The sequence below is a fragment of the Pristiophorus japonicus genome, chromosome 10 (genome assembly GCF_044704955.1).
Source record: "Pristiophorus japonicus isolate sPriJap1 chromosome 10, sPriJap1.hap1, whole genome shotgun sequence".
In the NCBI taxonomy this organism is placed as follows: domain Eukaryota; kingdom Metazoa; phylum Chordata; class Chondrichthyes; family Pristiophoridae; genus Pristiophorus; species Pristiophorus japonicus.
The window spans coordinates 199,357,666-199,373,479 of NC_091986.1; the positions used below are offsets into that span (position 1 = coordinate 199,357,666).

The following is a 15,814-nucleotide window of genomic DNA, read 5'->3' on the forward strand; positions in this document are numbered from 1 at the left end:
ATTGGTTCCTTCAGGCCTCCCTGTGCCTAGCTAATTGGTCATTTTGCTGGTGTGCGGCGAGACCATGAACATTGGTTATCTGACTTGCATTGAAGTTCAACCCAGCCGTGCCTTCACCCAAAATCCACGCGCATGTGATCATCGGAATCAAGCGTAGGAACTGTGACTGATTTTAAAATATATATATAGATTTCTCCCTCTCCATACCTCCTTCCTACCCCAGGGACAATGATGTTGATTGCACTGCCCCAATTGGTGCTCTGGTTGGAATCAGACCTGAAATTAAGGACCTCTTAGTCTATAGGTCTCAATAGAAAATCACACAGTGCATTTACCTACTGATGAACCCCTCCTCCCCATGGAATCATTAACTGACTGGGATTTCATTATAGATAGGACACATCATTTGGTACATTACACTCATTTGGTTTCTGAATCAAAACATCGACATCCCTCACAGCAATGGGTTAAGCCTGACGGAGCTGAATTGATATCGGTGGTTGCAATGACTAACCTGGGGGATGGGAATCAAGGGATTTAGGGATAGTGCAGGAAAGTGGAGTTGAGGTCGATGATCAGCCAAGGTCTTATTGAATGGCGGAGCAGGCTCGAGGGGCCAAATGGCCTACTTCTGCTCCTAATACTTATGTTCTGATCAGCTTGTAACATCCTTCCAAGTGACAACTTACCGGTGAAGCCACATGCTTCTGCCAGGAGGAAGGTGCTCCACGACATCAGGAAAAACAGCGCCGTCTCCAGGAGAGGGAAGCAGTGCAGCTTGGTGAACTTGGTGACGTGGAAAACAACAGTTAAGGCAACAGCTGAAGACCAGAGCTCAAACCTTACAGAATCCCATTAAACAAAAGTGAGAACAGCCCTTCTGGAGACAGTGCAGATCCCATTGTCTATTGGGGGCTAGCTGCTCTCTCGTGGCGTTGCTTGTGAGCCGTTTGGGATCCGATGAGTTTAGCTGGTTGTGTGTGTTTTACATGGCCTGTCCCTTTAAGGCTGATACGTAAATACTCCCAGTCGGCGAATAATTCCAAAAAGGTATGTAGAGGTCAACTAGAGGTTAATTTGTGTTACGTGGGGAAGCTTTCCTCTCTACAGTGTAAATTCTCTTGGAAGGGGTACGAGGGAAAGGGCCCAACTTCCCAAGGTGAGCAGAAACCAACACAAAATAGCTGGATTGCTTTTTTCATATTAAAAATAACAGTTGGTTCCATTGCGATTGCTTGCTGTTTTAGGAATACATTTCAACCAATCAGATGCAAGCACGACATACAGTTTGAATGTGTGATACTTTGAAGTGTGACAGAGATGCTGGAGGCAAGACATTTATTATGTGTGCAAGATATAATGACTGTGGAGTTAAATTCTATGTGCTGGATTTTCCCCATGTTGGTGCCCCGGAGGGTCGGTAATGGCGGCGGCGATGGTTTCCGGGCGGGCGGCCAGCTCCCAGCCGGGAAATTAGTCGGCGGTTTTGCGGGGGGCGCATAGCGGCAGCGTCGAGCCGGCGTGGAACGCCACTGGTATCGACAGCGCCCGATTATCCTTGGACGCCGATCCTCTCGCGCTCCGTCGTTGGATCGCTTGGAAAATCAGGCGGTCAGAGCTGTCCCCGGTGGTGGTGAGGGACGTAAAGAGTGAGGTAAGTGTGACTGGTTATTTTTTCTTTGCGGGGGAGTTTATCCGAATGTGGGGCGGGCAAGGTATTGGGAATTTTTGTATGGGGCGTTTCCCCCCGCCCCACCAGTAGCCTCTCTTCCGGCGCTCCGAGACCAGCTCTTTAGCAACGGCTTTTCAGTTGCTCAGCTGGCTTTGTGCCATACGAGAGATGTGGAATGCCTCCCTTAGCGTCTGCCCCACACTCAGGGCCCAGATGGCAAATCTTGTGGCGACAGGCGCAAACCATTTTTTGGCGCAAACTTCACCGCCCCGCTGCCATTACCGCCCCGAAATGACCAGATCCAGCTTTATATAATTATAACTATTTGCATTTACAACTGTGAAGAGACCGGGCACAATTGCATTGCTTTCCCCCATCACTCATTGACTTCCTTTCCCTCACTCCAGAGGACCCTGGCTCATAGCCCCACGGACATCAACAGCCAATCAGTGGCTGTTCATCCGCTGCAAGCTGAGAGGGTGGGCGCTGGCTTGTCATTCAACCATGGGAGGTGAAGGAGACATCATTGCTGAGCCCGCGAGTGTCCTTTCACGACGGTAGCATAGTGGTTATGTTACTGGACAAGTAATCCAGAGGCCTGGACTAATAAAACGGAGACGTGATCAAATCCCACCATGGCAACTGGGGAATTTACATTCAATTAAATAAATCTGGAAGTAAAAGCTAGCATCGGTAATGGTGACCATGAAACTATCGCATTGTCATTAAAAACCCACTCTGAACTCCTTCACGGCAAACGAGCCAAAGGTGGGCAGAGGAAACGTTACAAGAACACCTGCAAAGCCTCCCTGATAAAGTGCAACATACCCACTGATACCTGGAAGTCCCTGGCCAAAGACCGCCCTAAGTGGAGGAAGTGCAATTGGGAGGGCGCCGAGCACCTCGAGTCTCGTCGCCGAGAGCATGCAGAAATCACGCGCAGGCAGCGGAAAGAGCATGTGGCAAACCAGTCCCACCCACCCCTTCCCTCAACGACTATCTGTCCCGCCTGTGACAGAGACTGTGGTTCTCGTATTGGACTGTAGAACTCACTTTTAGAGTAGAAGCAAGTCTTCCTCGATTCCGAGGGACTACCTATGATAATGATTTGGTTCACCAATGTCCTTCAGGGAAGGAAATCTGCCATGCTTAGCCAGTCTGGCCTATATGTGACTCCAGACCCCACAGCAAAGTGGTTGACTCTTAACTACCCTCTGAAATGGCCTAGCAAGCTGTATTCAAGAAGGTGGCTCATTACCACCTTCTTGAGGGCAATTAGGGATGGGCAATAAATGCCGGCCTTGCCAGTGTAACCCACATCCCAGGAGTGAATAAAAAAAACACCTGGACACATCAACTTTCCATCAGGAAGTCACCGGTATTGAGCCAATGCTGAAGTTTACCTACCCCAGGGTGGGCACATGTGGTAAGTTACACTCCAGTCAAACTGCGTGATCCTAATAATATTTGTTCTTTGAATGTAGGTACAACTGGTACCTAAATAAATACATTTATTGCCAGCCGTGGCTCAGTGGGTAGCATCCTCACCTCTGAGTCAGAAGGCTGTGGGTTTAAGGCCCACTCCAGAGACTCGAGCACAAAAATCTAGGCTGACACTCCCAGTGCAGCGCTGAGGGAATGCCGCACTGCCAGAGGTGCCGTCTTTCGGATGAGACGTTAAACCAAGGCCCAGTCTGCGCTCTCAGGTGGATGGGAAAGATCCCATGGCACTATTTCGAAGAGCAGGGGAGTTATCCCCGGTGTCCTGGCCAATAAAAGCAGATTATCTGATCATTACCAGATCGCAGTTTGTGGGAGCTCGCTGTGTGCAAATTGGCGGCCGCGTTTCCGACAGTGACTACACTTCAAAATTGTACTTCACTGGCTGTAAAGCGCTTTGGGTTGGGCTGAAATCGCTATATATAAATGCAAGTCTTTCTTTCATTTCTCGCCTTTTGTTGTCCGGAGAACGTGGCCGTGGTGGGCTTTCTTCGTGAAGCGACTGGTATAGTGGCTTACACTAGTGACTGGCCGTGTAATAAACTGCGTCGTGTAGCACAGACTGGGTAGGGGTGGCAGGTTGCATTCGAGAACCAGTTGGGTTTTTTTAACTAGCCCACAAATGACCAGATTTACATAAGAACATAAGAATTAGGAACAGGAGTAGGCCATCTAGCCCCTCGAGCCTGCTCCGCCATTCAAAAAGATCATAGCTGATCTGGCCATGGACTCGGCTCCACTCACCCGCCCGCTCCCCGTAACCCTTAATTCCCCTATTGGTTAAAAATCTATCTATCTGTGATTTGAACCATTCAATAAGCTAGCCTCAACTGCTTCCCTGGGCAGAGAATTCCACAGATTCACAACTCTCTGGGAGAAGAAATTCCTTCTCAACTCGGTTTTAAATTGGCTCCCCTGTATTTTGAGGCTGTGCCCCCTAGTTCTAGTCTCCCCGACCAGTGGAAACAACCTCTCTGCCTCTATCTTGTCTATCCCTTTCATTATTTTAAATGTTTCTATAAGATCACCCCTCATCCTTCTGAACTCCAATGAGTAAAGACCCAGTCTACTCAATCTATCATCATAAGGTAACCCCCTTATCTCTGGAATCAGCCTAGTGAATCGTCTCTGCACCCCCTCCACAGCTAATATATCCTTCCTTAAGTAAGGTGACCAAAACTGCTCGCAGTACTCCAGGTGCGGCCTTACCAATACCCTGTACAGTTGCAGCAGGACCTCCCTGCTTTTGTACTCCATCCCTCTTGCAATGAAGGCCAACATTCCATTCGCCTTCCTGATTACCTGCTGCACCTGCAAACTAACTTTTTGGGATTCATGCACAAGGACCCCCAGGTCCCTCTGCACCGCAGCATGTTGTAATTTCTCCCCATTCAAATAATATTCCCTTTTACTGTTTTTTTTCCCCCCCCACCAAGGTGGATGACCTCATATTTTCCGACATTGTATTCCATCTGCCAAACCTTAGCCCATACGCTTAACCTATCTAAATCTCTTTGATCTCTTTGCAGCCTCTGTGTGTCCTCTACACAACCCGCTTCCCCACTAATCTTTGTGTCATCTGCAAATTTTGTTACACTACACTCTGTCCCCTCCTCCAGGTCATCTATGTATATTGTAAACAGTTGTGGTCCCAGCACCGATCCCTGTGGCACACCATTAACCACCGATTTCCAACCTGAAAAGGACCCATTTATCCCAACTCTCTGCTTTCTGTTAGCCAGCCAATTCTCTATCCATGCTAAGACATTTCCGCTGACTCCGCGTACCTTTATCTTCTGCAGTAACCTTTTGTGTGGCACCTTATCGAATGCCTTTTGGAAATCTAAATACACCACATCCATTGGTACACCTCTATCCACCATGCTCGTTATATCTTCAAAGAATTCCAGTAAATTAGTTAAACATGATTTCCTCTTCATGAATCCATGTTGCGTCTGCTTGATTGCACTATTCATAGAAACATAGAAAATAGGTGCAGGAGTAGGCCATTCGGCCCTTCTAGCCTGCACCGCCATTCAATGAGTTCATGGCTGAACATTCAATTTCAGTACCCCATTCCTGCTTTCTCGCCATACCCCTTGATCCGCCTAGTAGTAAGGACCTCATCTAACTCCTTTTTGAATATATTTAGTGAATTGGCCTCAACAACTTTCTGTGGTAGAGAATTCCACAGGTTCACCACTCTCTGGGTGAAGAAGTTCCTCCGCATCTCGGTCCTAAATGGCTTACCCCTTATCCTTAGACTGTGACCTCTGGTTCTGGACTTCCCCAACATTGGGAACATTCTTCCTGCATCTAACCTGTCTAACCCCGTCAGAATTTTAAATGTTTCTATGAGGTCCCCTCTCATTCTTCTGAACTCCAGTGAATACAAGCCCAGTTGATCCAGTCTTTCTTGATAGGTCAGTCCCGCCATCCCGGGAATCAGTCTGGTGAACCTTCGCTGCACTCCCTCAACAGCAAGAATGTCCTTCCTCAGGTTAGGAGACCAAAACTGTACACAATACTCCAGGTGTGGCCTCACCAATGCCCTGTACAACTGTAGCAACACCTCCCTGCCCCTGTACTCAAATCCCCTTGCTATGAAGGCCAACATGCCATTTGCTTTCTTAACCGCCTGCTGCACCTGCATGCCAACCTTCAATGACTGATGTACCATGACACCCAGGTCTCTTTGCACCTCCCCTTTTCCTAATCTGTCACCATTCAGATAATAGTCTGTCTCTCTGTTTTTACCACCAAAGTGGATAACCTCACATTTATCCACATTATACTTCATCTGCCATGCATTTGCCCACTCACCTAACCTATCCAAGTCGCTCTGCAGCCTCACAGCATCCTCCTCGCAGCTCACACTGCCACCCAAGTTAGTGTCATCCGCAAATTTGGAGATACTACATTTAATCCCCTCGTCTAAATCATTAATGTACAGTGTAAACAGCTGGGGCCCCAGCACAGAACCTTGCGGTAGCCCACTAGTCACTGCCTGCCATTCTGAAAAGTACCCATTTACTCCTACTCTTTGCTTCCTGTCTGACAACCAGTTCTCAATCCATGTCAGTACACTACCCCCAATCCCATGTGCTCTAACTTTGCACATCAATCTCTTGTGTGGGACCTTGTCGAACGCCTTCTGAAAGTCCAAATATACCACATCAACTGGTTCTCCCTTGTCCACTCTACTGGAAACATCCTCAAAAAATTCCAGAAGATTTGTCAAGCATGATTTCCCTTTCACAAATCCATGCTGACTTGGACCTCTCATGTCACCTCTTTCCAAATGCACTGCTATGACATCCTTAATAATTGATTCCATCATTTTACCCACTACCGATGTCAGGCTGACCGGTCTATAATTCCCTGTTTTCTCTCTCCCTCCTTTTTTAAAAAATGGGGTTACATTGGCTACCCTCCACTCCATAGGAACTGATCCAGAGTCAATGGAATGTTGGAAAATGACTGTCAACGCATCCACTATTTCCAAGGCCACCTCCTTAAGTACTCTGGGATGCAGTCCATCAGGCCCTGGGGATTTATCGGCCTTCAATCCCATCAATTTCCCCAACACAATTTCCCGGCTAATAAGGATTTCTCTCAGTTCCTCCTCCTTACTAGACCCCCCGACCCCTTTTATAACCGGAAGGTTGTTCGTGTCCTCCTTCGTGAATACCGAACCAAAGTACTTGTTCAATTGGTCCGCCATTTCTTTGTTCCCCGTTATGACTTCCCCTGATTCTGACTGCAGGGGACCTACGTTTGTCTTTACTAACCTTTTTCTCTTTACATATCTATAGAAACTTTTGCAATCCGTCTTAATGTTCCCTGCAAGCTTCTTCTCATACTCCATTTTCCCTGCCCTAATCAAACCCTTTGTCCTCCTCTGCTGAGTTCTAAATTTCTCCCAGTCCCCAGGTTCGCTGCTATTTCTGGCCAATTTGTATGCCACTTCCTTGGCTTTAATACTATCCCTGATTTCCCTTGATAGCCACGGTTGAGCCACCTTCCCTTTTTTATTTTTATGCCAGACAGGAATGTACAATTGTTGTAGTTCATCCATGCGGTCTCTAAATGTCTGCCATTGCCCATCCACAGTCAACCCCTTAAGTATCATTCGCCAATCCATCCCAGCCAATTCACGCCTCATACCTTCAAAGTTAGCCTTCTTTAAGTTCTGGACCATGGTCTCTGAATTAACTGTTTCATTCTCCATCCCAATGCAGAATTCCACCATATTATGGTCACTCTTCCCCAAGGGGCCTCGCACAACGAGATTGCTAATTAATATCCTCTCATTACATAACACCCAGTCTAAGATGGCCTCCCCCCTAGTTGGTTCCTCGACATATTGGTCTAAAAAACCATCCCTTATGCACTCCAGAAAATCCTCCTCCACCGTATTGCTTCCAGTTTGGTTAGCCCAATCTATGTGCATATTAAAGTCACCCATTATAACTGCTGCACCTTTATTGCACGCACCCCTAATTTCCTGTTTGATGCCCTCCCCAACATCACTACTACTGTTTGGAGGTCTGTACACAACTCCCACTAACGTTTTTTGCCCTTTGGTGTTCTGCAGCTCTACCCATATAGATTCCACATCATCCAAGCTAATGTCCTTCCTAACTATTGCCTTAATCTCCTCCTTAACCAGCAATGCTACCCCACCTCCTTTTCCTTTTATTCTATCCTTCCTGAATGTTGAATACCCCTGGATGTTGAGTTCCCAGCCCTGATCATCCTGGAGCCACGTCTCCGTAATCCCAATCACATCATATTTGTTAACATCTATTTGCACAGTTAATTCATCCACCTTATTGCGGATACTCCTTGCATTAAGACACAAAGCCTTTAGGCTTGTTTTTTTAACACCCTCTGTCCTTTTAGAATTTTGCTGTACAATGGCCCTTTTTGTTCTTTGCCTTGGGTTTCTCTGCCCTCCACTTTTCCTCATCTCCTTTCTGTCTTTTGTTTTTGCCTCCTTTTTGTTTCCCTCTATCTCCCTGCATTGGTTCCCATCCCCCTGCCATATTAGTTTAACTCCTCCCCAACAGCACTAGCAAACACTCCCCCGAGGACATTGGTTCCGATTCTGCCCAGGTGCAGACCGTCCGGATTGTACTGGTCCCACCTCCCCCAGAACCGGTTCCAATGCCCCAGGAATTTGAATCCCTCCCTGCTGCACCATTGCTCAAGCCACGTATTCATCTGAGCTATCCTGCGATTCCTACTCTGACTAGCACGTGGCACTGGTAGCAATCCCGAGATTACTACTTTTGAGGTCCTACTTTTTAATTTAGCTCCTAGCTCCTTAAATTCATTTCGTAGGAACTCATCCCGTTTTTTACCTATGTCATTGGTACCAACGTGCACCACGACAACTGGCTGTTCTCCCTCCCTTTTTAGAATGTCCTGCACCCGCTCCGAGACATCCTTGACCCTTGCACCAGGGAGGCAACATATACCATCCTGGAGTCTCGGTTGCGGCCGCAGAAACGCCTATCTATTCCCCTTACAATTGAATCCCCTATCACTATCGCTCGCCCACTCTTTTTCCTGCCCTCCTGTGCAACAGAGCCAGCCACGGTGCCATGAACTTGGCTGCTGCTGCCCGCTCCTGATCTAGATGTCCCGTTATTTCTTCCTTAGTGATAGCTTCAAGCATTTTCCCCACTACAGATGTTAAACTAACCGGCCTATAGTTACCTGCCTTTTGTCTGCCCCCTTTTTTAAACAGAGGCGTTACATTAGCTGCTTTCCAATCCACTGGTACCTCCCCAGAGTCCAGAGAATTTTGGTAGATTATAACCAATGCATCTGCTATAACTTCCGCCATCTCTTTTAATACCCTGGGATGCATTTCATCAGGACCAGGGGACTTGTCTACCTCGAGTTCCATTAGCCTGCCCAGCACTACACCCCTAGTGATAGTGATTGTCTCAAGGTTCTCCCTTCCCACATTCCCGTGACCAGCAATTTTTGGCATGGTTTTTGTGTCTTCCACTGTGAAGACCGAAGCAAAATAATTGTTTAAGGTCTCAACCATTTCCACATTTCCCATTACTAAATCCCCCTTCTCATCTTCTAAAAGGACCAACATTACTGAATTCAATTTCATGCCTTGCCATGGTGGGACTGGAACTTGCGACCAGCAGTATAACCACCGTGTAGCTGGGTAATCTAGCTCGCGCTAAGAACTGGATTGTCTCAACTGCTGGTGCGCAGAAAGATGGTGATCCAATCACTGCATCTCTATTGCGATTTTATTCACATCGTCACCCCTGCAGCTATATTGATTCAACTGCACAACTGCAAGCCAAGTCATTTTCCAGACTATCCGTTTCTATAAACATGTCTCAGTGGAGCTGGGCTTCATCAATCCCAGAAATAAATCTGTAATACCGTGCCAATTGGGACTCGTATGTCTCAACTGCTGTGTGAAAACAGTCAAACACCAGCCAGGTCAGCACTGACAGTCCAAGGGTTCCCAGTCACTGGCTCTGCTCCCATCTGTAATGTAATGTTAACCAGTGCTGATACCTCAACAGGTTCATAGAATCACGGAAGGAGGCCATTTCGGCCCATCGTGTCTGCGCTGGCCAACCAAGAGCTACCCAGCTTAATCCCACTTTCCAGCTCTTGGTCCGTAGCCCTGTAGGTTACAGCACTTTAAGTGCACATCCAAGTACCTTTTAAAAATGTGGTGAGGCTTTCTGACTCTACCACCCTTTCAGGCAGTGAGTTCCAGACCCCCACCACCCTCTGGGTAAAGACATTTCCCCTCATATCCCCTCTAAACCTCCCCCCCCCCCCAATTACTTTAAATCTATGCCCCCTGGTTGTTGACCACTCTCTCCAGGCCCCTCATAATTTTACACACCTCAATCAGGTCTCCCCTCAGCCTCCTCTGTTCCAAAGAAACAGTTCTCAGTTGCTGGCTGCGTGCGTGTCAATGCTACAGGCTTTTACCGAGAATATTCTGCCAGTGAAACACGCTTTAGATGTCAGCCTTGGCGCACTCTCGCCTCAGAGTAAAAAAAAAGGTTCGGGGCTCGAGCCCCACTCCTGACGCAATGAGCCCATTATCGAGACTGACACTATAGTGCATAACTGAGGGGGTGCTGCACTGCCGGAGGTGCCATCTTTCAGATGAGATGTTAAACCTGTCTGTCCCCTCGGGTGGCGGTAAAAGATCTCAGGGCGCTTTTCGAAGAAGAGCAGGGGAGGCCTCCCGGTGTCTTGGCCAGCATTTATCTCTCAAACACCACCACAAACCAATCATCCAGTTGTCTACCGTATCGCTGTTGGCGGGACCTTGCTACGCGCAATTTTTCTCGACAGTGCAGCAGACCACTCATTGGCTGTAAAATGTTCTGAGGACCTGAAAGGATGAAAGGCGCTATATAAATGCAAGTTCTTTCTTTACCCCCCCATGATCGAATCGCTTGCAAGGTCCACATCCTACTTGGATTTCTCCCATCATATTTAAAGGATATCAGAGCAGTCAGCACTCCAGTTACTGCCCCCATGGCGAAAGAGCCACTGAATATTCCAAGAAAGACTCCCACACACTTGAAGAAAGCAGCTGTGTCGAAAGTGTGGCTGTTTTCACCCGCCGGCTGGTAAGCAACAATTGACCTTGAAGACAAAAGCAAAATTCTATTTTTTATAAACCAGAAGGTTGCCATTCTATATTTACCAGTACCCGACAAAGTCACACACTGCGCACTTGCACACGGCGTACGTGCACACACACGTACACGTGCACACACACGTACACGTGCACACACACGTACACATGCACGTGCACACACACGTACACGTGCACGTGCACACACACGCAGTTATACTTGCTTCACGTTCGTCAGAGGAAGAACAGAACTCATTATTCAGAAGTCCCCACCCTCCCCTATCCTGAAGAAACAGACTTGAGTAGTTCTACCACGGATAACGACACTCCTCCAGTAATTCACCATTACCATGGGTACCGGCACTCGGCCAGCAATTCACCGTTACCATGGGTACCGGCACTCTGCCAGCAATCCACGCGAGTGGCGATTCCTCTACCTCCCCCGTGTGAGTCAACACAGAGAGCATGAGAGAACAAATTCTATTTTTAATTTGAAACAAAATTTCCACTTACGATGACAGCACGATGGCCACAGCGTCATTCAACACACTCTCTCCGAAGAGCAGTGCGTAAAGGTCAACATCCACTTGAAGCTCATTGAATATGGCAAGAACAGTCACTGTAAAAAAAAAACAGAGGGCAGTGTGTCTGGGAAACCTACATTTCAGCTCATGAAAATTACTTTTGAACATTCAAAAAAAATGGTTGGAAAAAAAAGAGCAATAGGGTTTCAGAGACTAACTTTGGGGAGATATTTTCCTCATCCATGCCTTGGTTACCCCTCAGTCTCGACCATTCCAATGCTCTCCTGCCCAGCCTCCCATCTCCCACCCTCCGTTAACTTCAACTTCTCCAAAACTCTGCTGCCCGTGTCCTGCTCACCCGTCACCCCTGTGCTCGCTGACCGACATTGGTTCCCGGTCCTGCAATGCTTCAAATTTAAAATTCTCATCCTTGTGATCCAATCCCTCCATGGCCTCACTCCTTCCTATCACGATGCACCTCCAGCCCCACAACCCTCCAAGATTTCTATGTTCCTCCAATGCTGGCCTTTCGCACAGCCCTAATTTCCTGAACACCTCCATCAGTGGCTGTGCCTTCAGCTGCCTGGACCCTAAAGCTCTAGAATTTCCTCCCTAAATCTCTCCCCTCCTTTAAGACTCTCCTTAAAATCTACCTCTTTGACCAAGCTTTTGGTCATCTGTCCTAATATCTCCTTACATGGCTTGGTGTCAAATTTTGTCTGATAACGCTCCTGTGAAGCCTTGGGACGTTTTACTATGTTAAGGACGCTAAACAACTGCAAGCTGTTGTTGTTGGTAGTGGTTGTTATAAATAAAGAACTAAAGAAGCAAGTTTCACCTATCTTGTTAAGATAGGAATATAAAAATTTATACACCTGTCCCAAAAAACCAACAACTTGTATTCATATAGCGCCTTTAACATAGTGAAACGTTCCAAGGCGCTTCACAGGAGTGTTACGAGATAAAAAATTTGATACCGAGCTACTTAAGGAGAAATTACCGCAGGTGACCAAAAGCCTTGGGCAAAGAGGTATGTTTTAAGGAGCATCTTGAAGCAGGAGAGAGGGGTCGAGAGGCAGAGAGGTTTAGGCAGGGAGTTCCAGAGCTTAAGGCCTAAAAAACGCAATGGACACATTTTTGCCTGTGTCGATTGCATTCAGAGCTGTAAAGATCTTGAATCATATTTAGAGTCACAGGAACAACAGGTGACTGAGGCAACTATTATTAATCAATTGGGAAAACACACACTACCGTTATAGTTACGTCAGCATTTTTTCACTGATAATTGGCATCATTGTGGGAAGGCAGAGGGAAATAGTGTACCTTAAAGAACGACTCTATTTTCTTCTTCAGGCACATCAATCACAATGGTTAGGTTGCCACGACCTCCTTGCGATAAAACATTTGGGTGATAACAAAAGTTGAGGGGGACGAAATTCAGAGTCGGGATAAGGCCCGTTACCACGCTTTTGTGTCGGCCATGCGGCAGAACCGAGTGGCCACCACGTTGCAGTGCATTTGCCGCCGTGACCCAAATTCAGCTCGGGGATTTTTCGGGCGGTCCCCACTTCCGCCCCCAGCTGCTGCCGACTGCCCAAGCGCATCATCAAAGCACGCACCGCCGCTCTCCTGCACCTCCATCCCACACCACGCGAAATTTACCTCAACACATCCACGATCCGCCGCGCAGTGCCCCCGACAGCGTTTTCTGTCGGTGCGCCTGGTTTCATGTGTGTGAGCCACGGCAGCACGGTGACCCTTTAAGGAGCAACCATGTTTTTTTTTTTTGCTGGCCGGCTTCCCGATCGGCCGGACAATTATGGCCCCGGGTTCGGCAGCCTGGCACCACCTCTTGGGTGCCAGACCGCTGGCCTGGCTGAGAACCACCCTGTTGGCCCAGTGGACTGAATCTAAAAAAAAAAAAAATCACTGCTTCTCCCCCCTTTAAATGAGGGGAGAGTCGTGGTGACGCACACGCGCAGTGACATCACCACCGCTCCGCCGCTGAGTGACAGCGGCAGAGACTCGGTTCCACCCCTCACCAGCATTTACTGCCGCACTTCCGGCCCTATTAATACCGATTTCCGGTCCGCTCCAAAAAAATTGCCAGAGAGGTGAAAATGGATCAAGAGTCCGTCTTGTCCGACCAGACGGTAAAAACAGAGAAAACGGTAGGTGGGCCAGCTTTCTGGCGGGCCTGAATTTCGGCCCCGAGATATCTCAAAGATGAAGATTTGACGCCATTAAAATTCCCCAAAACTTTTGTTAACCAGCTTCACAACCTGAAATCTATTTAAAAATAGGATATAAAATACAATTAAGAACACATTTTCCCCCTCTCTTTTACATATGAATTCATAAGAACATAAGAACGTAAGAACATAAGAATTAGGAACAGGAGTAGGCCATCTAGCCCCTCGAGCCTGCTCCGCCATTCAACAAGATCATGGCTGATCTGGCCGTGGACTCAGCTCCACTTACCCGCCCGCTCCCCATAACCCTTAATTCCCTTATTGGTTAAAAATCTATCTATCTGTGACTTGAATACATTCAATGAGCTAGCCTCAACTGCTTCCTTGGGCAGAGAATTCCACAGATTCACAACCCTCTGGGAGAAGAAATTCCTTCGCAACTCTGTTTTAAATTGGCTCCCCCGTATTTTGAGGCTGTGCCCCCTAGTTCTAGTCTCCCCGACCAGTGGAAACAACCTCTCTGCCTCTATCTTATCTATCCCTTTCATTATTTTAAATGTTTCTGTAAGATCACCCCTCATCCTTCTGAACTCCAACGAGTAAAGACCCAGTCTACTCAATCTATCATCATAACGTAACCCCTTCATCTCCGGAATCAGCCGAGTGAATCGTCTCTGTACCCCCTCCAAGGCTAGTATATTCTTCCTTAAGTAAGGTGACCAAAACTGCACGCAGTACTCCAGGTACGGCCTCACCAATACCCTGTACAGTTGCAGCAGGACCTCCCTGCTTTTGTACTCCATCCCTCTTGCAATGAAGGCCAACGTTCCATTCGCTTTCCTGATTACCTGCTGCACCTGCAAACTAATTTTTGGGGATTCATGCACAAGGACCCCCAGGTCCCTCTGCACCACAGCATGTTGTAATTTCTCCCCATTAAAATAATATCCTCTTTTACTGTTTTTTTTCCCCAAGGTGGATGACCTCACATTTTCCAACATTGTATTCCATCTGCCAAATCTTAGCCCATTCGCTTAACCTATCTAAATCTCTTTGCAGCCCCTCTGTGTCCTCTACACAACCCGCTTTCCCACTCATCTGCAAATTTTGTTACACTACACTCTGTCCCCTCCTCCAGGTCATCTATGTATATTGTAAACAGTTGTGGTCCCAGCACCAATCCCTGTGGCACACCACTAACCACCGATTTCCAACCTGAAAAGGACCCATTTATCCCAGCTCTCTGCTTTCTGTTAGCATGGATAGAGAATTGGCTGGCTAAGACATTTCCGCTGACTCCGCGTACCTTTATCTTCTGCAGTAACCTTGTGTGGCACCTTATCGAATGCCTTTTGGAAATCTAAATACACCACATCCATCGGTACACCTCTATCCACCATGCTCGTTATATCCTCAAAGAATTCCAGTAAATTAGTTAAACATGATTTCCCCTTCATGAATCCATGTTGCGTCTGCTTGATTGCACTATTCCTATCTAGATGTCTCGCTATTTCTTCCTTAATGATAGCTTCATGCATTTTCCCCACTACAGATGTTAAACTAACCGGCCTATAGTTACCTGCCTTTTGTCTGCCCCCTTTTTTAAACAGAGGTGTTACATTAGCTGCTTTCCAATCCGCTGGTACCTCCCCAGAGTCCAGAGAATTTTGGTAGATTATAACCAATGCATCTGCTATAACTTCCGCCATCTCTTTTAATACCCTGGGATGCATTTCATCAGGATCAAGAGACTTGTCTACCTCGAGTCCCATTAGCCTGTTCAGCACTACCCCCCTTATCTCAAGGTCCTCCCTTCCCACATTCCCGTGACCAGCAATTTTTGGCATGGTTTTTGTGTCTTCCACTGTGAAGACCGAAGCAAAATAATTGTTTAAGGTCTCAGCCATTTCCACATTTCCCATTATTAAATCCCCTTCTCATCTTCTAAAGGACCAACATTTACGTTAGTCACTCTTTTCCGTTTTATATATCTGTAAAAGCTTTTACTATCCCGCCTCACGATGCTGTATCTCCCAGTTCAAACCTCAACTCTGTGACCAACTCCCAGCATGTATGTGACCTAGTGTGACCAACTTTTCTCATAATTTAGTCCTCTGGTAACTTGTAATCAGCCTCGTTGCCTTTTTCTGTACTACTTGCAGGGATTGAATATTTCCCCTCTGCCATGGTACCCAGAACCGAATGGAATATTCAAAGGGGTCACCTGATCAGAGCATTACACAGCCTCAGCATGGGGTCAGGGAGCAGTCATGCACTA

At 47.3% G+C, this 15,814-nt stretch overlaps 1 protein-coding gene across 2 annotated transcripts in view; it reads right to left on the reverse strand.

Moving 5' to 3' along the window:
* The window catches only part of slc9a7 (solute carrier family 9 member 7), a 195,250-nt gene that overhangs the window by 71,033 nt on the left and 108,403 nt on the right, over nucleotides 1–15,814 (reverse strand). For both annotated transcript variants that reach the window (XM_070892484.1, XM_070892483.1), the window contains exons 6-8: nucleotides 11,334–11,439; nucleotides 10,687–10,828; nucleotides 690–795 (exon numbers count right to left, since the gene is read on the reverse strand). In XM_070892484.1, coding sequence (XP_070748585.1) covers nucleotides 690–795; nucleotides 10,687–10,828; nucleotides 11,334–11,439 — 354 coding nt within the window. The remainder of the gene's footprint in view (nucleotides 1–689; nucleotides 796–10,686; nucleotides 10,829–11,333; nucleotides 11,440–15,814) is intronic.